Genomic DNA, 25,037 nt, shown 5'->3' on the forward strand with positions numbered 1-25,037 from the left:
AGTGTTACACTATGGGATGTACCACAACGACTTATCTGTGGGGGTCAATAAAAGCAATAACATGCTCTCTAGGATGAAAACAAAAAGTTGTTGGTCTAACTGAATGGGAGAACCATAACTAGATTTGAAATTAAATACTTGTATATCTGTTTCATACAATTTGTTTTGTTGAATACCAAAACGTGTATTGCAAAGTAGAAGACACCCCCATTAGCTCTTTCGTTCAGGTCGTCTTCAGTGTTTCGTCTTGATGGGCTCCTGTCGCATCGTTCCGTCTGTCCAAGTTTATAGCTTGTTTGTTTTAGCCGTCAAAATTTAACTGGTTAAGATTGAATAGGTAGCCCAAAACAGCGACATGGACGCCACCTTGGCTCCCCGACCACACCGCAAGGATGATGCCAATTATAAGTTACATTTCCGGATGATAAACGAGCAACAAGTGGACGATATCTGTATTGATTTCTTCTATAAGCCACACACAATCACACTTCTAACATTCACCGTGCTCAGCCTCATGTACTTTGCCTTTACCAGGTAATCTACAGTGTGTAAAGTGAACGTTTTCTGTCAGGTGTTTTTTAATACAAGTTTTAAAAGTTCAAAGTCATTCCTGTTCAACATCTAGCTGCCTGTAGCTGAGTGTAATGTTCACAGTCCCGAATATGTGGGAACATATAAGCTCCCCTTTGGTAACATGTCATACTGCATTGTTTCAGGGATGACGAGCACTCTGACAACAACCTGCGAGTTGGTCTTGTCGTGGTTGTCTCCTTCTTCTTGGTCATCAGTGTCCTGGCCTTTCCCAATGGTGAGCTCAGACATTATATTGACCAAGAGCTTATTCACTTTATCAAGAGAAAAACTAGCAGATTATAGAAACAATGAGTAGTTTCAGCTCTACTTAATTTGTGGACACAAATTTCAGATAAATGAATACTACACACACCAAAAGTCACTTACCGGTGTGATGCTTTCTTCATCAGGACCTTTTACCAGGCCTCACCCTGCAGTATGGCGAATGGTGTTTGGTGAGCGTCTCACTCACTTTGCATCATTCACATTAACCTATGTTTTATGCTCAGATCCAGTTTTCATGTTTTCATACTCACTCTCTTTCTCAGGTCTCAGTGTTATGTACTTCCTGTTTCTCGTCTTCCTCATCTTCCTCAACTGGGACCAAGTAAAAGTACTGATGTACTGGTTAGACCCAAACCTGCGCTATGCCACACGGGAAGCCGATATCATGGTAAGGATTTTTTAAAAATACTTTATTTTTGTTTGTTTTTCATTGTATAATAAACATTAGGTCGCTCATTTACTTTGGATAATATACAGAACATAGGAATTGTTGGTCACTTTCATACTTTTGTTCACATTCATGTTTATTTATAATTGCATTTATTATAGTTTCGGTTGTCAGGCTCTTTGATAGTCACGTATGTGCCCCATTTAGTCCTATACTCTTGTCCCTTTTATTTCTATAATCTTAAACTGAATGCGCCCAGAGAGGCTGTAAGATGGGTCATGACCAAAACATGTGAGTGTGATCTGCATGGTTAGGATGGTTTTGAAACTCTGTCAGAGAACCATCAGAGAAAGTTCAAACCACATCTTGTACTCTATGTTTGAAGATGGAAGGATGGTTCTCTGTCATTTCCAGCCAAATTTTCCTGCTTTCTTGAGACAAATGTATGCCTGTGGAGATGATTGCACATTAATTTCACAATAGTTTATGATCTACATCATTGATCATTGTTATGAGAGGAAAAATTCAGATTTTCTGATGTCACTTCAGTTTTTGAAATACAGTAAATTCAGATGAGGACACTTGCAGCTCTACATTTCCATCTCTAAAGCTGTTTCCTGTTTTTGGCTCCTTACCAGGAGTATGCTGTAAACTGTACCACAATAACATGGGAGCGGATCCTGAGCCACTTCGACATCTTTGCATTTGGCCACTTTGCAGGCTGGGCTATGAAGGCGCTGCTCATCCGCAGCTACGGCCTCTGCTGGACCATCAGCATCACCTGGGAACTCACTGAGGTAGCATGCGTGTGTTCAAGATGGGGTCAGGCTCGCAGCTGTCCCAGGAGTTAAACAGGAATTCAGTGCACTACGCCATGCAAAAAAAGTAATTACTTGTAACTTTGCATCAGCTTGGTCTGTGCAGGCAACAAGGATTGTTTGTTTGGGGGGAAACTCTTCATAACAAAGCAGCAGTATGTGCAGGAGTTTCTGCACATAACAAGTGACTGCTGGCAGATGACTGCAGGGATTAGATTACAGGATTTAGCCTAACACCAGATTTACTCATCACAGAATCGGCTGTGTCTCGAATCCTGGAATCATTCAAATAGCAGCGATAAAGAAATGTAGTCCCTCAGTTGAAAAAACATTTTATGTCTTTCACCACATAAATGAATTTTATTTTCGCAGCTGTTCTTCATGCACCTGCTACCAAACTTTGCGGAGTGCTGGTGGGATCAGGTGATACTGGACATACTGTTGTGTAATGGAGGAGGCATCTGGCTGGGTATGACTGCCTGCCGATTTTTGGAGATGAGGACCTACCGCTGGGCCAGCATCAAGTCTGTGAAGCTTATGTTTTTTTTCTTTTCTGGCTTTGTATAATAATCCATAGTGCTTAAAAACCTCAATGTTTTTCAAGATCACTTAGCTGATTGTTGGTATTTAACAGAAAGTACTTTATGATACTGTCATTCTGGATCCTTTTGCATGTGTGTTTGTATCTCAGTCACCTCAAAAATGCACATACTCTGTTCAGGGAAATCCACACCACCACAGGGAAGATAAAGAGAGCCGTGCTCCAGTTCACCCCGGCAAGCTGGACTTATGTGCGCTGGTTCGATCCAAAGTCCTCCTTCCAGCGGCTCGCAGGCATCTATCTCTTTATGATCTTATGGCAGGTATTGTAGTCTTTGACCTCTGACTCAAAAATGTCCTCTGTATTAACTAACAATTATTGCCACTATTAATGTATCCGCTGATGACCTTTATGAATCGAATATTCTCAAAATGTTCCCCCTTCACTGAGTAATACTACTTTTGGATACATCATATCCAAAAGAAATCCTTTAATATCTTCTCTGTCATACGTCTTCACAGCTGACAGAGTTGAACACGTTCTTCCTCAAGCACATCTTCGTCTTCCAGGCGTCTCACCCTCTCAGCTGGTGTCGTATCCTCCTCGTTGGAGTCATCACCGCGCCCACTGTGCGGTATGACAAGCCTTCAAAATGACATCTTTACACTGCACCTATGAGCAACAATAAGTGTTATGTACTAGATTTGAATAATACCTAAACAAATACTGCATTTTTTTGTTCAGTAGCATTTAATCCTGACGTTTTGAATTGTTTGGGGGCGTACTGTGGTGGTTGTTTCAGACTGTTTCTGACATTTAAGTCTTTGTGAAACGTGTCTTTGTGGAAACACTCACTTTGTTCTTGACACGTACGGATTCTTCCTCCACCTCTTTCAGACAGTATTATGCATACCTGACAGACACTCAGTGTAAGCGAGTCGGCACACAATGCTGGGTGTTTGGGTAAGTGTTTTTTGTCCTGTCAGTTCATGTTTTTCAAGTTGGAAGCTGCGTTCATTGAAAACGTGATGTGTCCCCAGTTCTTTTGAGGATGATCACAACATTTTTTATGTTACTAGTTTCTTGTCTTCATTGCATTTGCCACATTTTGGTGTATACTGATTGCAGTAATATAGTCGGCAGACAGACACTGAACTTTGTCCAGGGTCTGCTTGGTTTTCTTTGATCTTGTCACATACATCATATACATCTCACTGTGAAGGGGCTGTCCCCTCGCTGGTTGGCTGTCTCTGTTTTTTATCAAACAAATCATAAAGGTAACTTCAGGACTGTGCCATGAATTAACAGTGTCAAGGTTAGGGTTAGGGTTACTGATCAACTCCTGTTTATGACTGAAAGATGTTGGCAGCTGAGGGATGTTGTAGATTTAAATATGAAAACCAATCAAAGTCCTTGAATGTGTACAGCACAACAATGAATGGATGCTTGCCACAAGTCGAAACAGATCAGTTAAAGTGATGGCAATCCACCCTGAAACCACTGCCAGCAGGTTCTTCTAGGTCCTGCTAACTGTTGCTAACTGTTTCAGTGTCGCTCACAGATGAACAGCAGGTATTTAATCATAGAATAAAAATCATTTGAATTGAAATGTGTAGTTTTAGAGAGGCTTTCCTGAAACGCAGATTCATAAAAGTGTGGATTAAACTCGTGATGTAGTTATTGACCTCATCTCAGACACAAAGCCGCCCATGCCCTCAGTCTGCTCTAGTTTCCATAGCAACGAGACGGCCTCTCTCTAATACTTAACATTGAGGCCGCTCTCTTGTCTGAGGTTTACTCCTGCAGAGTAACCTTTAAGGCTGAAAAGGAGCTTTTCACAGCAGTATGGTGAGTGAATATTGTTGACTATTGTGACTGTAGAGCAATAATAGAGAGCACATGCATTTAGACTCTTGTGCAACAAGTGTTATGCCTCCACAGAGGAGCGCCATTGCAATGAAATGGCATTGCCAAGAGAGGGGGCCATTGTTAAATAGAAAAATGTGTGTTTAAAATTTCCAGAGCAGCTACACCACTTATCTGAGGCTCTTATTTTTCCCGTCAGGGCCATTGCTTTCCTCGAGGCTCTTGCTTGTGTGAAATTCGGTCACGACTTGTTTTCCAAAACACAAATTCGCTACGTACTCCTGTGGCTCCTCTGTCTGGTAAGAAAAGACAAGTGTGGATGTGTGTGTGTGTTTGTGTGTGTGGACTAAGAGGATGTGTTTCACTTCAGTTGGTCTTTGAGTCCTTGTGTGTGCCTTTTCAAAGTGGAACACCAACCATTAAAAGGGACACTACCTCATGAAGATGCCTGATCAAGGCTGCATTGGACCATCTTTCGCCCACCTGTAGACTATTGATATTGAAGCTGACCTTGCAGACATGTGGCAGCCTTTACGTGACTGCCCATGTTTCTCTCCAAGGACAGTGCTTTTGAGTTAATTTTAATGGTATTCATTGAACACCACTCTATGTTGCAATATATCTGCACCTTTAGGGTTTATATTTTTCTGCTCACTGAGTGTATTTTTTGTCATGTTCCTGGAAAAAACAGAAATTCGTGTTTGACCAGACTTTTTTGCATTCTCTTCTATGTTTTTAGGCACTCATCACACTTCTATGTTTATATGGGATGGTGTGGTATGAGCAAAATAAGATTAAGGTGAGATGTTGCTTTGGTGGTTAACTGAATGCGCTGATTATATTTTAAGTATTAATTTACAAAATTTTAAAGAGTAAATTAAAACCAGCTGAAAATGTTGTCTCGCTGATATGTTGTTTAAGTTAAAGCCACATGGGTCATTAGTCTTTAGAGCTACATGTCTTATTATTGCTGGTTTCAAATGCCATTCACTGTGAGCTTCCTTCTGTTTACAGAGCACTGCTGTGCAAAGTGAGGACTGTGATGACAGCAGTGTTGTCAGCTCCTGTGGTTTTGTCCCAGATGGCGTTGCAGGTCAGTGTCATAACAGACTGGTGACAACTGTTGCATAAACTCCATCCTAAATGTTTAACACAGTTCTGTCTTTTTCCTCCATAGCTCAAAGGGATTCCTTGAGAAGTTTACAGCCTACAAAAAGGAGGAAAGCTTCTGGGAGGAACAGATTTGTGAACGGCCATGGAGGAAAGAAACAATAAACAACAATGACACTGAGTATTCACATCCCCTGTGAATGCTTCTCCAACAGGGGGAATACAGTATGCATTTAAACATACTGAGTACCTGTTGTTAAAGTTGCATCAGTGGTTTAATGAATGCCAGAAGGCAGAAGTCAGACTCCAAATCAAAGTCAAATCAAGCCTTCACAGTCTTTCAACTTACCAAGTTGTAATGGCTGTGGACGTCAGAGACAAAACACAACAATGAGCTGAAAGCTTCACAGACCTGCAGAGTGGGGTGTTGATTCTCTGCAGAAGTAGCTTACTTGCAGGTCTTTAACACTAAATGACGAGGACAAAATTGGTTTTCTGTTTAATGTCAAAGATATATTTAAACAGACCTAAATAACCAAGGAAATGCACTAGATTATGAGAGAGAGGATGGCCTTATTTGCTCTGTAAAAACAAGCATGCTGGCCTCAGCAACATCCTACAACCAGCATTTTCTACCTTAAACTACTGAATGTTGTTTGGATGCTTTGCATTGTGGAACAGGTTAAGCATGTCCAGTCAGGGGTGCAGCTGCCTTCCAAACCACTCCGCATCACCACCCTCAGTATGCATATGCTACAGACACTTTTTTGTACTTAACCTGTTTGACACCTCTTTGTTTTTGAATATTACTGTGTGCTAAATTTAACACCTTTACTACAAAACTAAAGATTGTCGTTTGTAAGTCACTTGAATTGGTGATGATTATTTGTTGATTTAATATGTTTGTGTTAATATATAGATTGCCAAATGTTACCAAATTTTGCACTTAGCCATAATGCAATAAAGTACTGGCATATACAGTACTGTATGCTTTTCTTTAAACCAAAATTGCATCATCAGGAAAGATGTTTCTGTCTACTTCGATTAAGAGGAGCATCCACTGCACAAACTGTAGCCTTTACATGTTATTCTTACCCTTTTTAGTTTTTTTTAAATGTGGTCATTGTAACAGCTGAGGTGTGTGTTATTTTTGTGTGTTTTTCTAATCAGACAGGAAGTGAGTGGTGTGTGTGTGTGTGTGTGTGTGTGTGTGTGTGTGTGTGTGTGTGTGTGTGTGATAGGTGTGCTGTCAGAACACTGTGACATTCAATGTAATAGCACTGAAGTGACATTCAACAGCAGAGGATAATCACTTGTATGAAATGATCCTTTTCAAAGCTTTTTGTCATCCAAATTAATGAAATGTGACGTTAATACAACACAGTATGTGACTGCTCCATATAAGGGTTTCTTAATATTGTTGAATGATAAAGTGTAGTTTCATCTTTAGGCTTTATGACCTCCCGTGTGCTCGACCAATGTTGGATTATGACTGCTGATTGAATTTGTATTGATGAAACTTTTTTAGCACTCGCCTGCCTCAGTGATTCCAGGTGAGCTCATCTACGACGTGTCAACCACATTCACTGTAAAATGGTTCAGATATGTTAATTGTAACCTCCTATGCACTATTTAGTGTTACTGATTTATGGTTTTATATGGGTGGGTTTGCTTGTTTTTCTATTAAATTATTACATAACATTGATTTGTTTTTCATTGTGTCCTTGTCCTTGATATGTATGCAGCATCTGATGTGTTTTAAGTATTATACTCCAAGAGACTTCAGATTGACATAATGCAGGCAGACTTTACATAATACAAACCAGACTACACTGCATTGTATTGGGAATGCCAAATTCAGATGCTACAGACAATGGTTAAACGTAGTTTTTCACCTGGCATAAAATTCTACAAACTACTACAACAACGTCCTATAGCTCCATTATACCCTCTGATTTTATGATTCAGCTGAAGACAAAATGTAGTGCTGCAACTAATGATTATTTTCATTCTTGTTTCATCTTACATTTTTTTTATTTATTTTTGCCGTGAAACATAATAAAATGTTTAAAAATGCCTGTCACATATTTTCAGAACCAAAGATCTAGTTTTCTCCGACCAAACGTATAAAATCCAACGAAAATCGGGTTGACTAATTGACTGATCCACTATAATTTTCAGCTTCAATATCTTAAAATTACTAAATTCTGTTTCTCATTGATTCATATGAATTGATTAGTATAAACACAAAAATAATAAAAACCATGGCTACAAAATCAACATATGACACAAAATAACCCAATGTCAGAGCCATGTGGCGCAGCGTCCTGCCAAACCTACCTCTTTGTTATGTTCAGATACTACATTTCCCATAGTTCCTTTGTGTGTGGCCGCTGTGCTGGATGACAGCTATCCGGCGCCGAAACACCGATAGACACTCAGACGAAAGAGCCATGGCGGCCACGGGTGGAGGGAAAATTAGAAGCAGGAGATATCATATCGCCTCTAAACCTTACGCCAAGAGTAAACAGGTAAATTCAGTGAAAGTTTTCATCTTAAAAGCCCGTGTCCACGACGTTACGTTGACTGCGGTGCCACTATCTCCTAGCTTTTGTTTTTGTTTTGTTGGAGACATTTTATGGCCTGCTGTTAGCGCTCGTGGCCTCCACGCGCTGCTAGCATGTCCAGGAAATGCTAGTGAACTAGCATGCTGGCTTACAGGTTTGCAAAATCAGACAGACTTGACAGGTCAAACCAAGGCGAAGTGAGTCGTTTAGACTAGTTAACAAGTATTTGGTAAAGTACAGGTGCACGCTTGACACGTTGAGATGACCAATTTTGGCTTTATTACTAAGTTCTTGGCTGTTAGCTGGTTAGCGGAAAGCAAGGAAGTCGAAATATAAGTATTAGCTGATGTAGCTCATGCTTGCTATCTGGTTAGCACTGGCGAGCAACGCATTGTTGTCTTCTGTTGTTAAGTTTGGAGGCATCACACCGTCGCCGGTAGAAGAGACATGATCATTTGTTCCTCAATTGCATCTGTGCACACCTGTAGGCCCGTGCAGTCCAATTTTGAAATTGTTTTTCTGGCCTGTCGGGATCATTTTGGATGGTAGGCTAGCTAACGTTAGCCAAATCTCAGCCAGTTGGATTGCGCAGGAAGCATTGGCTGATTGGGAACCCACATGGTTGCCTAGAGGATTCACTTGCCGTCTGGACACCAACTAATGTTCATATAATGTTAACAGTGGACAAGACATGTCTTGCTACATGGCAGATCCATTGGCCTGTTTTGTCGGTCATCACCGAGAATAATCTGGTGAACTAACTTACAAGAGTTTGTTTATATGAATGCTAACCTTTGACTGGAGAGGTAACTGAGGTGGAAAGCTTACATGAAACGTGATTCCAGATCGTTGTGACCAGCTAAAGGTTATCAAATTGATGATCATTTGTCATCTTCCCATGTACATCTAGTAAGTTAAATAAGGTGTGGGTGGATAGTCATTGATTATGGCTGACATACCACCCTCGAGCCACTTTGTAGAACACAATTTTGCCAAACCTACAACGTTACAAGATAGGGTCATACTGAGTGTACTGACTTAGGCTATACAGTGGTTGTATACCGATTTAAGTGTGACTGTTATATTTTGGACAGGGTTGGTTTTGCTATGGACGCACCATGTCACACACAAAAATATTGGAAACATCTCTCAGTAAGTTGAATCAGGACCTCTTTAATTCTGAACAAACCTGAACATTAGACTGTAGGGCAGGGCTGCTGTTTTACACTGTTTAGCAGTTTGTAGGCTGACCTAATTCACTGTCAACACAGTGAATACAGGGCTTAGTGTAGTTTGTTGTCATTCAGCATGTATACACAGCATATTCATGTAATTTAGCTGACAAATGCTGCAGGCTTTATATGTAATATCAGTGTCTTGTTGTCGATCCCCAAGTCCCACTTCATCATCATTCAAAATGTTTTATCATTAGCTTTTGACTCCATGGACACATATTTGAGTGTTGAAACAAAGAGAAATTGATTGTGATCATGTATCATGGCAACAGCAAACAAAAGCATGAACTTATAATATTTAATTTGAGTAAATGCAAATATGATTTGAACAGTGCCTCTGTCATACCATGTTGGAGTCATGATTACATCTTTAAATACTCATACATTTGACAAAATGGCAAATAACACAGAGGTGTTTGAAGTCCATACCAATTGCATCTGGACTAAAGTCAACCAAAAACAATTATCATCCAAATCTTGTGTACTGCTGTCCTTAAAAGGTGAGTTTAGCTCTTATTCGGTAGCTTGGTTTCCACAACACTAATGGTTAAAAAGCAGAAGGAACGTGATAAAATGTGTAATGTTTGCACCATCACTGTCTTGATTCATCTCAGAGCTTGCAGGATTGATTGTAAGTCATAAAAATGGGAACCTTGCCCGTCAATACTTACCTCTCTAAATGGCATAAATGTAACAATACAACTGACTCAACATCTGTAAGGATACATGCACATCACATTTTTAAATGACTTTTTTTGCTTGAAAGATTTTATGCACTGATCTAGACAAGTACTGGCGTATTCAGTCAAAATTACTGTGTTTCAGTTTGACATGATAGCTTCCAGACAGAGCGGTAGCAGTCGACCATCGGTCACTGGTCACATGACCCTGTCCACAGCAGAAATGCAGCACCCTTAAATCCGTATAACAATAGCTTATGTAGCACTAAGCAAACATGCACTGCGGTGGTTATGACACTTGCTTTGAGTGGTTAAAGTTGTGTGTGTTTGCACTTGGGTTAAAGTGCACAGTGTCCCACAGGTGTATTTCATAGATAAGCCGAAAACACAAGGCGCATATGGCTCTTATCTGCAGTTGAAAGCTACTATGGGTTTGACAGCATGTACATTAAGTGATGCACCTGCTAGCGGTCCATTTTTCTCAACCTTTCCCTTCACTCTCTGCTTTCGTGAAGAGCTAAGCAATAATTTGCTAAATAAAAATGGGCAGAAAAAGCACAGTTTGCACAAAAGGTTTGCACAGCCTTGTTCTTTGTTCTTCAATACCCCCTTCACTTTCATTGGTCATTGCATTCATAGATTTTAGATTTTGTCTCTGGCTTTGTCGTCCTCCTACTGTGGAGCACATTTTACTAAAGGCACAAAGGTTTGTAGCATTTCAGCAACTTCTGTGAACATAATATACTGCTTACCTAAGTCCTGGGTCTCTCAACTTTTTCAAAGATGTGGATGTTTTAGCCAGTTAAGACGTGGTAAGTGCCCTAAATGTAGAGGACATTTTTTCACTCTTATGCTACGACATTTAGATTTTACGAAAAAGAACTTTCTTGCTGTTTAATAAATATGAATTGCTATATTTAATTGTGTTACTCTCCTTAAGCGTGGTGTAGGAAACAAGACTCATCCTTATCAACCAGAGCATCCAATACTAGTCCTCAATACAGTGCAAACGAGCATCACTTGTTCAGTGCTTCACAGAAGCATACACAGGGCCTGACCCAGTTTCTGTCAGACTGAGCTTGTGTTTTGTTTTGCACTGGGGAGGACGAATGGCTTCTCATTGCAAGTGGGGCTGTGCAGCTGATTCAAATAATAAAATGGAGCATTGATTGCTGTATTGTGTAAATCGCAAGAGTGCAGCTGTTTTATGTGATTTCAAAGAGACTTAAGCAAAAATGATGCGGAGTTGCTTTGACAGAAAATTCATTATACTTTTTAACACCACGAATGCAAGCGTCAGTATCTTGTTTTCCTCAGTGTAGTTCAAAAAGAAATCAGCCAGATTCATCTGGCAAAGCTGTTTGAAATGCAGTGTTGTTTTACATGCGTTCAATTTTATCCAATACTGAATGTGAAGGGAATTTTCTAATGAGGAGCCCACACATATTGACCTGAAGTGATTGGTCTTTGTTTTGTCCATATGCGTTCGTCTCTGTCCCTCGCACATTTCATCCCTCTGTTCACGGCTTCCTCTCCCTCCCATGTTTTTATCAGCAGCAGTCAGGCCTCATCAGTCGAGTGACAGACACAGTAAAGAGCATCGTTCCTTCCTGGCTGCAGAAATATTTTAAGAATGAAGATGCTCCTGAAGGAGGAGGAGCTGTACTGGGGACAGACCAGAACTGCCAGCTGCCACCACCTCCTCCTAATGGCAGTGAAGAGGGACCTCCTCCCCTTGATGGACGTGACTCCCCGGAGCCAAGCACCAGTAACACAGGTTAGGCCATCAGAAAGACTACTGAATTTATGTCCTTTCATGAGAATTGAGTTTAATTCTGTTTAGTTTAAAGCACATTTTTGCATGCCAATTCTTTGGCGCTGTCAGCTACCACCATGCTCACCTCTGGTGTCTTTCTCTCTTGCACAGAGCCCTCAACCAGCCGGGCATCCCTGAACTTTCAGGAGTATGTTCTTTCTCGACCTCCTCTGAGTCGCTCCCACCTCCATTTTCCTCCGCTGGATGCCTCCTCCGCAACCATGGGGGCTTCCAGCAACCTTTTTTCTCAGCCCTCCACCTCCTCAGCGCCTGGACCCTTTTCCACAGGCTTCTCCTTGGTCAAAGAAATTAAGGACAACCTCTCGCAGCACGAAGATGATAACATCTCCACCACTAGCGGCTTCTCCTCCCGCGCCTCTGACAAAGGTAAAGGTGTAGTGTTTTCTTTGCATGTGGAGATGTATGTCTGGGTGTGTTTTAGGCTTCACATATCAACAATTGGAGGGATGATCAACATTTTGCGTGGTTAAAACCCATAATATCCCCAAATACAGGATGTGAGGTTTGACACTAACCCCACGTCTAGACTGCAAGCATATCCATCATTTTAATCTATGCAGATGTCTGCACCAGCAGCATGCAGGCTCACGTCTCAGGACCGAACTGCAACCTGAAGCATTTATCTGTGCCTCACAAACACACTCACACATATATATATATTAAACAATACGTGCGTAAAGGTTGATGCCCAATAAAAAGGTACAGAATAAGTAGATTTATCTACATTTTGCAATCCTGGCAAAGCAGAGTGTGCTACTCTCTGGAGAGAGACAGCCACACACCAACTTGCACACACAGAAACACACCTCTTTTGCACCAAGTTTGTTAAAAAAAAATGGAGCTATAGGAATGGCCTACATTTCCATCACGCTGCACTGGACTGAGTAGTTTCTTATTTTGCTGTTTTATGTTCTAAAATGCAAATATTACTTTTTGATAGTATTTGTAATGTGTCTTTTCAGAACTCAGTGGTTAATGCTGATATTTGTAATTTTTGTCCTGGTGTATAGTTTTAACCATGAGTGAGGTGGCTGTTACATTTCTTGATACTAAATCGTCCATGATATTTCACTGGCTTGGTGTGACAAAACTCCCCCAGACCCCCAAACCATAGGCCAGCCACGTGCCATAGAGAGCCAACAGTCTGCAGGTTTTCCAAAGACTCTACCGTTTGATAGCAGACCTCCCTTAGAGGGTAAATCACCTGCTGAGGCGACTGGATGGAGTAAGAATCTGTGGATTGCAGACTGCTCATAGCACATGATTGGCCATCCCTGCACTACACATTATGCTGCTGTTGGTTTAAATCCTGTATGATGATATGATTTCTTTCTTTACATTGTCTGAGCCTGAATAGCTGGGACCATATTTCCTTCATGTATGGATTGGCTCAGGTTTGGAATCTACAGACCAAACACTAAGTTAGATGTCTGCATTGGTGCTCTCTTTAAAAGGTTTGAAACATTTCTCTTTCTTCTTCTTTCTTTACAGATGTCCCCACTTCCAAAACAGCGTCACTTCCCCAACTTTGGTCCCCAGAGACAGACAGAACAAACTCTGGGCCTCAGTCTGCCCAGTCCAGTCTGAAAAGGCCTGCTTTCAACCTGTCTGTGTTTGGAACTTCCTCCAGTGTGAGTGTCTGTCAGTTAAGATACAGAGTCTCTTAGCATGTAACAGGAAAAAAAGAAAAGTAATGTTTGCTGAAAGAACACATCTGTGCTGCAAAGCTCTGCATTTTGGTGTGTCAGGGTTGTATCTAGGGTTGCACCATTGGAGCAGTGACCCACTTAGACATTAAATGGAATTTGGTCAGTGTAGCGCTTCAAAGTCATGTGTACCACAAATGTCTACAAACTGCACTGAGCAATGTTTTTTGGGTGTAGATAAATATTTAAAATAATTTATAACCAAGAGAATTTTATTATTTTTTTTAACACAAATTATCTGGGACACAAGTGTTACTGTTAGTTCGCCCACAGCCTTACGTTATCTCCAGCTTCACTTGTGTGATCAACATGCTGTACATTGGCTTTCCTTGACTGTACCAGACAGCACAACTTGGAGCAACTCGCACTAACGCGTCTGCTTAAGTTTTCATTCTGACTCAGATTTCTGCCAGGCGAGGTGATCAAAACAAACTTCAGCGTGACAATGCAAGTCTGAGCTTGTTGCGTCAGATGTTGACATTACATAAACATGACAGGCAACAGTTTCCATATGAAACCCCACTGGATGGCATTATACTTGCATCTTAGAAGAGAGAAATATTTGACTTGACTAATTAGCAGATGAAGAATTGTAGGATGTATGTGCAGTTTTATGCTGAAAATCTGCATGTAACCCCCTCTCTTCCAGTCAACATTCAACAACACAGCACTAAACTCCAGCCAGCTTGGAGATTCACCCTTCTACCCCGGGAAGACCACATACGGTGGGGCAGCTGCAGTCAGGAGCGCTCGCACTCGTCCTGGAACACCATACCAGGTGAGAATCATGTAGTGTAGAAATAGAGCCAAACAATGTAAACACTTTGATGAACGGTTTTCATTTGGTGAATGTGCTCAGTAGGTTTAAGACAGAGGTTATATTCACTCTACATGTGCATCTGCTGTTCTTGGCTGTTAAGGTTTAGCAGCTTTTAGTAGGTGAGCAGCAATGTCTGACACTGACATCATTGGATGAACATGACTGACAAGTGAATATTATTAATTTAATTTGGAGACTAAATTAGCTCATTTGATTTGTAGGCCCCAGTGAGGAGACAGATCAAGGCCAAGCCTGCTGGAGCTCAGCCCTGTGGGGTGACCAGTGCGACAGCCAGACGCATCTTGCAGTCTTTGGAGCGCATGTCGAGCCCTCTAGCTGTAAGTATATTTTCTCCTCTGTTAAAAATGTTTATTTGACAATAATGTTTAGGGCTGCAGCAACTAATTGATTCAAAGCAGTTCTGAAAATCGCTGGCAACAGATTCCATCATTGATTTGTCTATGTTATGATGAAATATCTGATCCAATGTGTTGCTCTTTTTTATTACTGTAGTGGCTTTGTCTGTACTTGCCTTGAAATGCTGGAAATGATAACATTTTGTTTTTTTCCCCTTTCATTCAAGCAATAGTCAATCAAAGTAATAATTGACTGATTAATTCATTATCAAAATAGTCGTTAGTTGCAGCCCTAATAATGGTCCTGTGTGATAATTTTATTTATCTAAAACGGGCAAATTCTGTTAAATCTTTTCTACAGGATGCCAGGAGAATCCCAGCAGCAGCCTCGTCCCCTCTGTCCACAGTAAGTGCTTTTAATGTGTTTACATTGTGAGCATCTATTTTCAGTGAGACATTTTACAATAAAGCACTATATGTGATCAGAAACACCCCAAAACATGCGAAAAGTGTTTTTCTATTCTTAGTATTATTCTGTTATGACAAGTATCTTTAAAATGTTGAAAAACTGACATCAGAATCACCTGAAAACATCTTACTTATTTCATAAAAGACTGCTTTCTCACATGATTTTTTTCTTTGCAGTCAATGGACGGCACAAATCTCGATGTGTCACATTTCCAGTCAAAAAAGAAACGGGTAAATACAGATTTTGAAATTCTTGTGACGATGTTCTCTCATGTTTGGTTTGTCAAAAACATGCGTTTATGTGTAGCCTTCCACATTAAGCAATGTTTCTCTGATTTTAAAATACCTTAAAGTCCCTGTATGAGTTTGAGCTTTGCACTTCAGCAAAGAAGCAACTCCTGTGTTTTTTCTGTCCAATCTGTTTGTGGCATAGCACAAGGCTCAGTGATATGAACAGTGTTATCATTGTACTGACCCAGCAGCATTTGTTGTGGTTTGTCTTCCTGTCACTTCCTGTTCCGCTGCCCGTTGGCCTCCTTTACACCCGCTGACAGGATTCGCCTCGTGGGGGCACAGCTGTTCACCACTGTGTGTGTGTGTGTGTGTGTGTGTGTGTGTGTGTGTGTGTGTGTGTGTGTGTGTGTGTGTGTGTGTGTGTGTGTGTGTGTGTGTGTGTGTGTGTGTGTGTGTGTGTGTGTGTGTGTGTGTGTGTGTGTGTGTGTGTGTGTGTGTGTGTGTGTGTGTGTGTGTGTGTGTCTTTATCTTTATCTTTATACATGCATGTACAGGCACTTGCACTGCCTGTGAATGAGTGCCAAAGTGCGTGAGACTCTATGATGTATTTGGCTCATGAAAGTATGAGTGTGTGTGTGTGAGTGAAGTGTAGTTCATTGTGAAATTGTGCCAGCTCTGGACTGAACTTGTTCTCAGTAATAACTGTCAGGCTTTCACAGCTGCGACAGCTGCTTCGTAAACTCCAACAATGGTGTATTGACCCCTTCAGGTCCAAAACAAGAAGGCTCGCTTTCTAACGTTGCCTTTTATGGCAGATTGTTGCTTTGGTGTTTTAACCTTAGCAGCGTCCAAAACACTCTTTTTTTTTTTTTTTCACCACTATTCTGGAAGTATCCTGAAAAACAATTTTTACAACCATCAACATGAAAACCATCAAAATCAACCACTTTGTATTCCCTAACAGCTACATAGACTTTTTGTTATCAAGGTAGAAGTACCTCAGCAGTGCAGCAGTGTGAACACTGATGTAAAGTGTCTGTGATGTTAACTCCAAACTCAAAGTACTTTTACCCCCAAACTACTCAGCTGACGTTTGTCAGTAAGTTTACTTATTGTAAACTTCTTGTGTTGTCACATTCAATGCTTCATGTTCCTCTGAACAGAAACTCTCAGTCGTGTGTTTAGCTTTGTTGGCTGTTAGCTCTGTTAGCCTAACACACCGCAGGACTCAGATGCCCGCCAGCTGCTAACAGCTGACCAGCACTTTTGTTCATATTGTAGCACAATCAGGTCAAAAAAGGGTCACCCGTCAAAAGTGAATTAACTGCATCCTCTCGGATTTTAATGTGCCAGAGACTCAGGCTGTGTACCGAGCACCATCACTGCAAACCAAACGATCAGTTGGCTCATGTGATCTTATTCTTGTCTTGTGTCTGTATTTTTGCCACCATTTGTTGAATTCAGATCGATTCCAGCCTCCCACCGGTGCAGAGGCTGGTGGTTCCTGCTGCAGTGTCGGTGTCAGGAAACCGCTCCATGTCCTTCAGGCCCACTTTGACTCCTGGAGGGGTGAGCCGACCTCTGGACAGGACCCCGAGAGAGACGGTCAGAAACACAGTGCCGCATTAAATGCAGCCAAATGGAGTCTAATACGAACTTGATGCTAAATTTGTTGCTCTTTTATTTCCTTTTATAGCCCACAAGACAATCGCCGCAACTACCTGAAGCAACCCCAGGTCCATCTCAAAGGTAAAACAGGGTTTCTCTGATTGATTAGGCACCAGTAGGCCAAAATGTATTACTGATCACACTGTGTGAAAGATATTTAAAGCTACAGAAACTCAACTGTGTTGCTGGCTTAATAAACTTACCAACATGTTAGCTCGTACCTGCTGTCTTATGTTTTTTTGGGGGGTTTTGTATAAGAGTGCCCTGAAAAATTGGCTACTGCAAACCTGAGTTTCCTCTGGAAGTTTGGCTCTCTGTGTTTTTGGTTTGTTTACTTACTGTACCTTTTCCTGCCCCCCCTTCTACTACTAGCACAATGGGTTCCAGCAGCCCAGTCTATCCTCTGTCCAGCACGCCTGCAGCCAGCAGTGTGAACTCTGGAGGCGGTAAAATGAAGAGAGAAAGGACCACTGCACGGCCTTCATCTAAACGCCCCGACGATGAAGAAGTAAGAGCTTTGCATCAAACTAATTAACTCTAGATTCTAATTTTCCAGCAGTTATCGTTTTGATACATGAACAGCTTTAATACATACGTTTTGTATGAAAGTGATGAGAAACATTCAGCACACACACTGATACTCAGGCTTGTCTTCTGACTGCAGGTGGTCGAGGTACCAGACCTTCCAACCATTTCACTTCCCATCAGCACCTCCGCCTTGCCCACCTTCAGCTTCACCTCCCCTCTTCCGCCTCTCACCACCATCAGCACCACCCCCAATGTCACGCCTGTTACTCCTGCTAAGGAAACAGTTACAAACGAGGTTCGTCCTAAAATTGTCTTGTTGCACTACAATCCTACTACAAGTCTCATGGTTCATGACATTATTTAAGCATTTTGCCTATTTAAATGTTTTTTTTCCCAGGAGCCACCAACGGCCTCAACACCTCCTTGTCTACCTTTCACATTTTCCTCCCCTATTGTCAAGGCGACTGCTGCTAGCCCCCCTTCCTTTTCCCCCTCGGTGAGTACAGTTTGCCTCTTAACAATTACTGATTTATTTCTTAGACAACTATTTACAATAGTAATATTGATAACTATTGGCTTTTCCTGTTCGTAGGCTGGATTCACTTTTAGTGCCCCTGTAGCAAAGTTGGGTCCCTCCATGTCAAACGGGAAACTGGCCTCTCCCATAGTGGCAACAGGTAAGAGTTTTCTAAAAGTTGGTCGATGCTGATTTTTTTGCCTTTTGTGACAAAGCTTGAAGTCTGACCTTTGTGTTTTCTACAGCGAAGTCAGCAACAAGCAAAAGCACAGAAGATTTTGAAGGCCCTTTCAAACCAGCTAAGACCCTGAAGCAGGGCAGCGTGCTGGATCTTCTCAAAGCACCTGGTTAGAATCAGCAACTTTCAACACATCTGCAGCGTTATGGTTTACAACACTGTTCTCTGTTTTAATCTTTTCCTTGTTCTGTCAAGGCTTCGCTTCTCCTGTTGCTCGGACTTCTCCCGGCCCAGACAGCACTCCGCAGCAGACCTCCACACAATCCGCTGCCCCCTCCTCCTCCACCACCACAACCACCTCCTCCCTGTCTTCATCTACCGGGTTTGGTGACTTGTTCAAAGCCCCATCAGGCTGGAGCTGTGATGTCTGCATGGTGCAGAACAAGCTATCAGACACCAAGTGTGTTTGCTGTATGGCCCCACAGCCCAATTCGTCCTCATCCAAATCTATGGACAGTAAACCTTCACCCGCCACCTCGGTTGGGCTAGAGAGCAGCGGCACGAACACCACCTCCACCACTACAACCACTGCAGGTTTTGGCACAATGTTCTCCAAACCTGCAGGAACTTGGGACTGTGATACGTGTCTTGTTCTCAACAAACCTGATGCAGTAAAGTGCGTGGCCTGCGAAACGGCCAAACCAGGGACAGGGCTCAAACCCTCACTGACTCTTCCTTCTGCCTTCTCAGCTGTTAAGACTGTATCCACCCCCACAGCCCCCGTTTCTACAGGGCTCGTAGGATTTGGAGACAAGTTCAAAAAACCTGAAGGAGCATGGGAATGTGATACGTGTATGGTAGAAAACAAGGCAGAGGACACAAAGTGTGTGGCCTGCATGACCGCCAAACCAGGTAATGAGAGTATGACCATGCTAATATTGGCATTTGATGTACTACAAAGTGCTGAATTTTGGGTTTTGTTTCTCCTGAAAGTGGAATTCCATTAAGCTTTATTTTAAAAGGCAGTTGTCGGTTTAGTGAAGCATCTTCTTTTCCTCACCCTCACAACAGGAGCATCAACAGGAGCTTCAGCTGAAGCGTCTTCTTCAGCCAGCACTGCTCCAGTGTTTGGGTTGGGAGATGCATTCAAGAAGCCAGAGGGTGCCTGGGATTGTGACGTCTGTCTTGTGCAAAATAAGGCTGCTGATGTAAAGTGTGTTGCCTGTCAAACAGCCAAACCTGGAGCTAACGTGGAGCCCAAAGGTAAAAACAGTTGGCCACTTTTTGATTTTTATGCCAAAAATAATTTATGTTTTTGTTTAAATCAAAAGTGCCCTCTTTGGCAATGATGGAAAAAGTGTGTATACTAAAGTGTCAAGATAATATAGTCCAAATATTTGCTTTGAAAAACCTCTAGAACTTTGAAATATGAACTGCACCTAATTCATCTTTGCACCTTTGGCCTTTTTTGATTTTTGTGTCCTCAGCTTTTGGTTCATCTTTTGGTTCATCAGCTGGTGGGACCTCAGGCTCCTCTACATTCGGCTCTTCTACCTCTAGTTCTGGAGGTTTCAAGTTTGGCACATCAGACAGTACCTCTGGATCAGGATCTGGAGGTTTCAAGTTTGGAGGCTCATTGTCAGAGTCCTCCTCTTCATTGTCAGGTGGATTCAAGTTTGGAGTGCCGTCTGGAAACTCCTCAGCAGAAACCACATCTAAAGACACTACATCAGGGTTCAAATTCGGCAGCTCCTCAGAGGGCTTTAAATTTGGGACTGCCTCTAGTGATGACAAAAAGTCAGAACAACCTGCTGCGGGTTCTGGGTTTAAGTTTGGAGCCAGCAGTGGGATAGTGTTTGGAACTGGATCATCTAACACAGAAAGTACCGCCTCTAAGGGCGGCTTCACCTTTGGACTGTCAAAACCTGAAGAGAAAATATCTGACACCACCACCTCATCCTCTGTTAGTTTCACCCTATCTGCGTCCTCTCAAGAGAAGAGTGACAATGTGGCATCTTCAAATGACACCACATCAACAAACACCAACTCATCCACCAACACAACTACCACCACTGGGTCTGTATTTGGGAGATTGGGCGAGCCAACTTTGGCAACCACCACACCACAAGGGGGCTCTATGTTTGGATCCTTACAGGCAGACAAAGAGCCAGCTGCTCCCACATTTACCTTCGGGAAGCCAGAGGAGAAGAAAGAAGCCGCTGTGGCCTCGGCTCCGTCTGCCTTCGTCTTCGGTGCTGCTAGTAAAGATGCAGATGGTGCACCAGCGCCGGCCACGTCTGGAGGCTTTTCCTTCGGCAAGCCCAGTGCTCCAGCAGAACAACCTCCACCCGCATTCACTTTTGGCAAGCCAGCAGACAAGAGTGAAGCATCAACCGCAGAGAACCCAAAGCCCGCTTTTACCTTTGGACAAAGTGCTCCAGGTGAGAGAGTTTGGACACAGATACTGATGTCTTTCTGTTGCTTTCTGTTGATGATTTGTCCTTCTACCTATTTTCATTTGCTGATTTCTTTGAAGGAAAATCAAATTTGGTAGTTTGAGCTTAGATGTTGGTGACATGACATCACAAACGTTATCCTATTGTAAATACCTATACCATCACTTCAGGTGGTGGGAGCCGAAACATTAGAAGCAGGTTTGTGACAGATGGCTGCTTTAATACATTTGGGACTTGGTAGAGTCATCAAATCAAAGCAGCAGAGGCAGAGATTACCTGACTGACGACGACATTATGCTGTGCAGCTGTTTCCACAGCCTGAGTAGAGTTCTCTCACCAGTAAACTGCTTTCCGTGTTTAAACTGGGTGGACTGCCTAGTTAATCACTGCATAACACCACACATCATAATCAACTGTTTGCTCCCCTGACAGATTCTGCTGCTCCTCCAAAACCAGCATTTTCCTTTATGGCTAGTAACCCCACCAACACCACCAATTCCACCACCTCGTCCTCTTCGATACCTACCCCAAGTCTGTTCGGCAACACCACCACCACCGCCGCCGCCACCAGCAGCAGCAGCAGCAGCTCCACTCAGGCTCCAGCTCCCAGCACTTTCATGTTCGGTCAGCCCCCTGCAACCTCTGGTGACGCTCCTCCAGCTAAAGCGGCCTTCGTCTTCGGCCAGAGTCAGGACAGCCAGCCTCCCGCCCCGTCAGCTGCTCCACTGAACTCTACTCCGGCCCCAGCTCAGCCCTTCATCTTTGGTGCTCCTGCCAGTGCTGCTGCTCCTGCTGCTGCTGCTGCTCCATCCTTCAGTTTTGGAGCAGCAGCACCCTCTGCTGCCTCATCCTCAGGTCTGTACTTGCTCATGGTGGTCCTCTCAGATAATAGACCTGAGCATGATGTCTATTTTAGGCTTGATGACAATGAGACATTTGCATTTGATATTATTGAGTATTTCTTTTATTTTCATAATCTGTCAATTTATTGATATCTTCAATCCTGTCTCTTTCACTAACAGCTCCGTCTGCAGCTCCCTCTCCATTTGCATTCAGCTCGGCTCCCTCTGGTGGATTCGGAGCCAACCAGACTCCTTCATTCGGCTCATCCTTTGGATCCCCTTTCACAGCCACACCTTCCCAAACCCCAGCCTTTGGAGCCAAACCCAACACCGCCCCTGTCTTTGGACAGCAGGCCAACTCCACACCTGTATTTGGGGCGACTACTAATTCTGCACCAGGTGGGTGACCGTAGTGGTTCAATCAGTTGTCCTTGTAATCCGTCTGCAGTATGTGCTCACAGTCCTCACAGTGTGAATTTCTATTTGTCCTGAGAAGGTGAAACTCTAGTTGAGTTTAAACATGAAAATGTGCATTACATTCATCAGGTGGAGGCTTTCAGTTCGGAGGAGCCAGTGCATTCGGAGCCACAAACAACACCTCAGGTGTGTTTACCTTCGGTGCTGGAGCAGCAGCGTCTCCTGCTCCCTCTTCCAACCCCTCCATCGCACCCCAGTCAGGAGCACCTGGAGGTGGATTCAACTTTGCACAACCCCCCGCATTCAATATTGGGTATGTTGAGCTTTCTGAGTTAACCTTCATTCCAGGATTTGTGAAACTTTTTATTTTTTTAAGAACCAAGACACAAAAAGTTTGAATGGATGTGCTAATTATACAAAAAGCTATTGGTGACGCGAATTCAGCACAGTAGATGATGAGGTCAAGCTTTTGAAAAACCTTGACACATTTCCTTTTGCTGTTGTCCATGAGAAAGGTTTAAGTACTGTCACAAACCTTGCAGAGAGATAGCCAATATGTTTGTTAAGCATTAATGTACCACATGACTGTCAGTGAACTGATAATCATGTCTGTGCATATTTTACAGCTGTTTCTGTTGGTATTTTGTTATTGTTGCTGTAACGTTTATGATAATGGAAATGTCTTTCATCCTCCAGGTCAACAAAATCCTTCAGCCCCTCTCCTGCTGGACAGCAAGCGATCGCCGGGCGCAAGATCAAGACAGCGGTGCGGCGCAGAAAGTAGAGCCCTGTGGACTCGACCATAAAGTAGACTTGACTTTGACTTGACTGTATCCCCTCTGAATAAAGTCCTGGAAGGTCTTAACTGGACAAACACTGAAATGACTTGGCATGTGACGAAGGGCCGGGGCTTGGGCCCACTATGTGCTTGGGCTGGACGGGTGGGCATATTTTAGCTGTAGGCTGGCCTTTCACGTATAGACCAGAGCTGTTATGTGAGACCATCCCACGACACTTCCCCACAAAAAGAACTGTTGACTGAACAACGACACTGACTTAGAAAACAACAATCAAGCAAGGACCCCTGCTGAACATGATGAAACAAGCAAGACAGTCATATCTATATTTTCAACACCGGCAAATGTCTGCTAGACTTTAGGCATGACTTTTTGTAATAAAATTACAAAGGCAAAAACTGCAAATGTAAAGAGTTGCGAGTGTACACAAAATCTTATAAATTAGTATGGGTGATCAGGTTATGAGCTGTTATATGCAGAGAGGTAGTGAGAGCTGTGCGGCAAATCTCCAGCGGTTAGCCTGAAAACTATTTAGACTGCTCCTCTAGCCAGGTGCCACTGGAGATGTAGCCACGGTGTCAGTGCAGTGTGCTGTATGTACAGGGATGAGCGTGTAATCTTTGTGGTGAATGCGGCGTGCTTGTTTTTTGTTTTTCTCCCCTCTTATGTACAGACTTGAGGTGTGTTTGGTTTCTTTGTACATGCTGAGGTTGAGTGTCGGTGTGCGTATGAAAACTGAACGCCTGGGCCGCGAGCAGGCGCCGCCACAGGTGAGCAAGCAAATGAATGTTTTAAACAAAAACAAGGGGAGGAAGGAAGGAGGGCGGGGGTTGGGAGAGGGGGAAAATGTATCCATGCACTGTGGAGGATGGACCGGGCCGGAGGCTAACGCCCTCGTTCAACTCCTTTAGGACTTTGTAAATGCATAGTTTCCAAACTCTGTTCTATGTTTGATTCTTTGACCTCTCTGGTTCGCTCCACTACTCTGCTTTTCGTGCCCTGTCGTCTCTCTCACTCTCGTTCCCTGTCTCTTCCTAACTCCTTATACTCTCCCTTTACCTCTCTCTGTCTCTCTCTCTCTCTCTCTCTCTCTCTCTCTCTCTCTCTCTCTCTCTCTCTCTCTCTCTTAATTGGCCTTTGAATATTATTATAAAACCTGTAAATAGTGATGTTTTTTTTTTTTTTAATCTGTGAAGTTGAATTTTTGTGTTACCAACTCCGCATTCAGCATTTTTGTCTTTAGAATTTATTATGTAAATTCCTATATTCAAAGTTGCCCGAATCCATTTAAAAGGAGCTTAAATGCAAATTGGAGAGCCTTTAATGACTAAAGGTATATTGGCTTTTCTGATCCACTTTTGTTTGGACCAAAACCAGTATTGTACAAAGTATTAAGTATATATTTTTCTATTGCGTGTTTAAATGGACAAGGGTGACTTTGGATGATAAGGAAGTCAGTTTAATTTTAAAGCCATGATTATTACTGGATGAGTGATAAAATTAAAAACCATGGGTAATTACCATCAATAAAACTATAAAAAGAATTCATGTTTTCTGTTGTTCATTTTTCTCATACAGGACCCCACAGTATATATTAGACCTCAACAGGTAAGTTAGCTGGCTGATACCACAGATATATCTTTATTGGCCCATATTGTATATAACATAATCAGATAGATCCTTATAAAAAGTCTCAAGTATTTAATCCAAAAACATGTCATTACTTCATTACATATCATAAATAAGTACATCTTCAGTTTCAAAATCCTCTTGTATAACATATTCTTCAGACAGCTGCTGATGACTGGTTACCCTGAACTCACACATGCATATAGTGGATGTGAAACATATTTTACTTAATTTCAAATGAGTGAAAGCAGATTCATTTGATGTCTACTTAAGTTTAATTCTTCTGCTTTTCAAAATCTAATTGTTTTTGTTTTGTTCGTTCTCCTTGTTTAAACTCAATAAAAAAGTATTAAGAATAGCCTAAATTTGCTTTGAAACCTTGGCAATACTGCCAGAAAGTCATCAGCATAGTTAGGGGAAATAAAATGTGTTCATCCATTGATTTGAAATGTTTTGGACAGTGGAAACTAATTTCTGTGTATGACCTTGAATTCATATAATTCATATAATCATCAGTGCAA

The 25,037-nt window shown here is 42.3% G+C and overlaps 3 protein-coding genes across 5 annotated transcripts in view; 2 read left to right on the forward strand and 1 right to left on the reverse strand.

Annotated features, from left to right (window-relative positions):
- The window catches only part of uqcrb (ubiquinol-cytochrome c reductase binding protein), a 140,375-nt gene that overhangs the window by 5,213 nt on the left and 110,125 nt on the right, over nucleotides 1–25,037 (reverse strand). The gene's annotated exons all lie outside the window — the stretch shown is intronic.
- Nucleotides 237–7,284, forward strand: ptdss1b (phosphatidylserine synthase 1b). The gene is made up of 13 exons (XM_070984655.1): nucleotides 237–534; nucleotides 717–808; nucleotides 984–1,028; nucleotides 1,122–1,246; nucleotides 1,885–2,043; nucleotides 2,437–2,588; nucleotides 2,786–2,927; nucleotides 3,127–3,239; nucleotides 3,503–3,568; nucleotides 4,671–4,770; nucleotides 5,211–5,270; nucleotides 5,486–5,564; nucleotides 5,649–7,284. The coding sequence occupies exons 1-13, from the start codon at nucleotides 356–358 to the stop codon at nucleotides 5,744–5,746; spliced, it is 1,410 nt and encodes a 469-aa protein (XP_070840756.1). The 5' UTR covers nucleotides 237–355; the 3' UTR covers nucleotides 5,747–7,284.
- Nucleotides 8,001–24,434, forward strand: nup153 (nucleoporin 153). 3 transcript variants are annotated; one of them, XM_070984674.1, is made up of 22 exons: nucleotides 8,001–8,112; nucleotides 11,618–11,840; nucleotides 11,991–12,266; nucleotides 13,392–13,531; nucleotides 14,256–14,384; nucleotides 14,648–14,764; nucleotides 15,144–15,188; nucleotides 15,428–15,481; nucleotides 16,949–17,089; nucleotides 17,181–17,233; nucleotides 17,525–17,660; nucleotides 17,817–17,975; nucleotides 18,078–18,176; nucleotides 18,273–18,357; nucleotides 18,443–18,544; nucleotides 18,631–19,287; nucleotides 19,447–19,638; nucleotides 19,863–20,816; nucleotides 21,264–21,686; nucleotides 21,854–22,072; nucleotides 22,220–22,403; nucleotides 22,787–24,434. In XM_070984674.1, the coding sequence occupies exons 1-22, from the start codon at nucleotides 8,035–8,037 to the stop codon at nucleotides 22,872–22,874; spliced, it is 4,554 nt and encodes a 1,517-aa protein (XP_070840775.1). In that variant the 5' UTR covers nucleotides 8,001–8,034; the 3' UTR covers nucleotides 22,875–24,434. The 3 variants fall into 3 exon arrangements, with proteins under 3 accessions (XP_070840775.1, XP_070840776.1, XP_070840777.1); XM_070984675.1 differs by having other exon boundaries at nucleotides 19,459–19,638; XM_070984676.1 differs by having other exon boundaries at nucleotides 8,026–8,112; nucleotides 11,621–11,840.

Source organism: Chaetodon trifascialis, chromosome 17 (genome assembly GCF_039877785.1).
Source record: "Chaetodon trifascialis isolate fChaTrf1 chromosome 17, fChaTrf1.hap1, whole genome shotgun sequence".
Taxonomy (NCBI): domain Eukaryota; kingdom Metazoa; phylum Chordata; class Actinopteri; order Chaetodontiformes; family Chaetodontidae; genus Chaetodon; species Chaetodon trifascialis.

Coding starts and splice junctions, on each gene's coding strand:
- nup153 (XM_070984674.1), top strand. CDS start 8,035: ATGGCGGCCACGGGTGGAGGGAAAATTAGAAGCAGGAGATATCATATC. Junction 13,532..14,255: donor TGTTTGGAACTTCCTCCAGT/GTGAGTGTCTGT, acceptor CCTCTCTTCCAG/TCAACATTCAACAACACAGC. Junction 18,177..18,272: donor CCCCTTCCTTTTCCCCCTCG/GTGAGTACAGTT, acceptor TCCTGTTCGTAG/GCTGGATTCACTTTTAGTGC.
- ptdss1b (XM_070984655.1), top strand. CDS start 356: ATGGACGCCACCTTGGCTCCCCGACCACACCGCAAGGATGATGCCAAT. Junction 1,029..1,121: donor AGTATGGCGAATGGTGTTTG/GTGAGCGTCTCA, acceptor TCTCTTTCTCAG/GTCTCAGTGTTATGTACTTC. Junction 3,240..3,502: donor ATCACCGCGCCCACTGTGCG/GTATGACAAGCC, acceptor CACCTCTTTCAG/ACAGTATTATGCATACCTGA.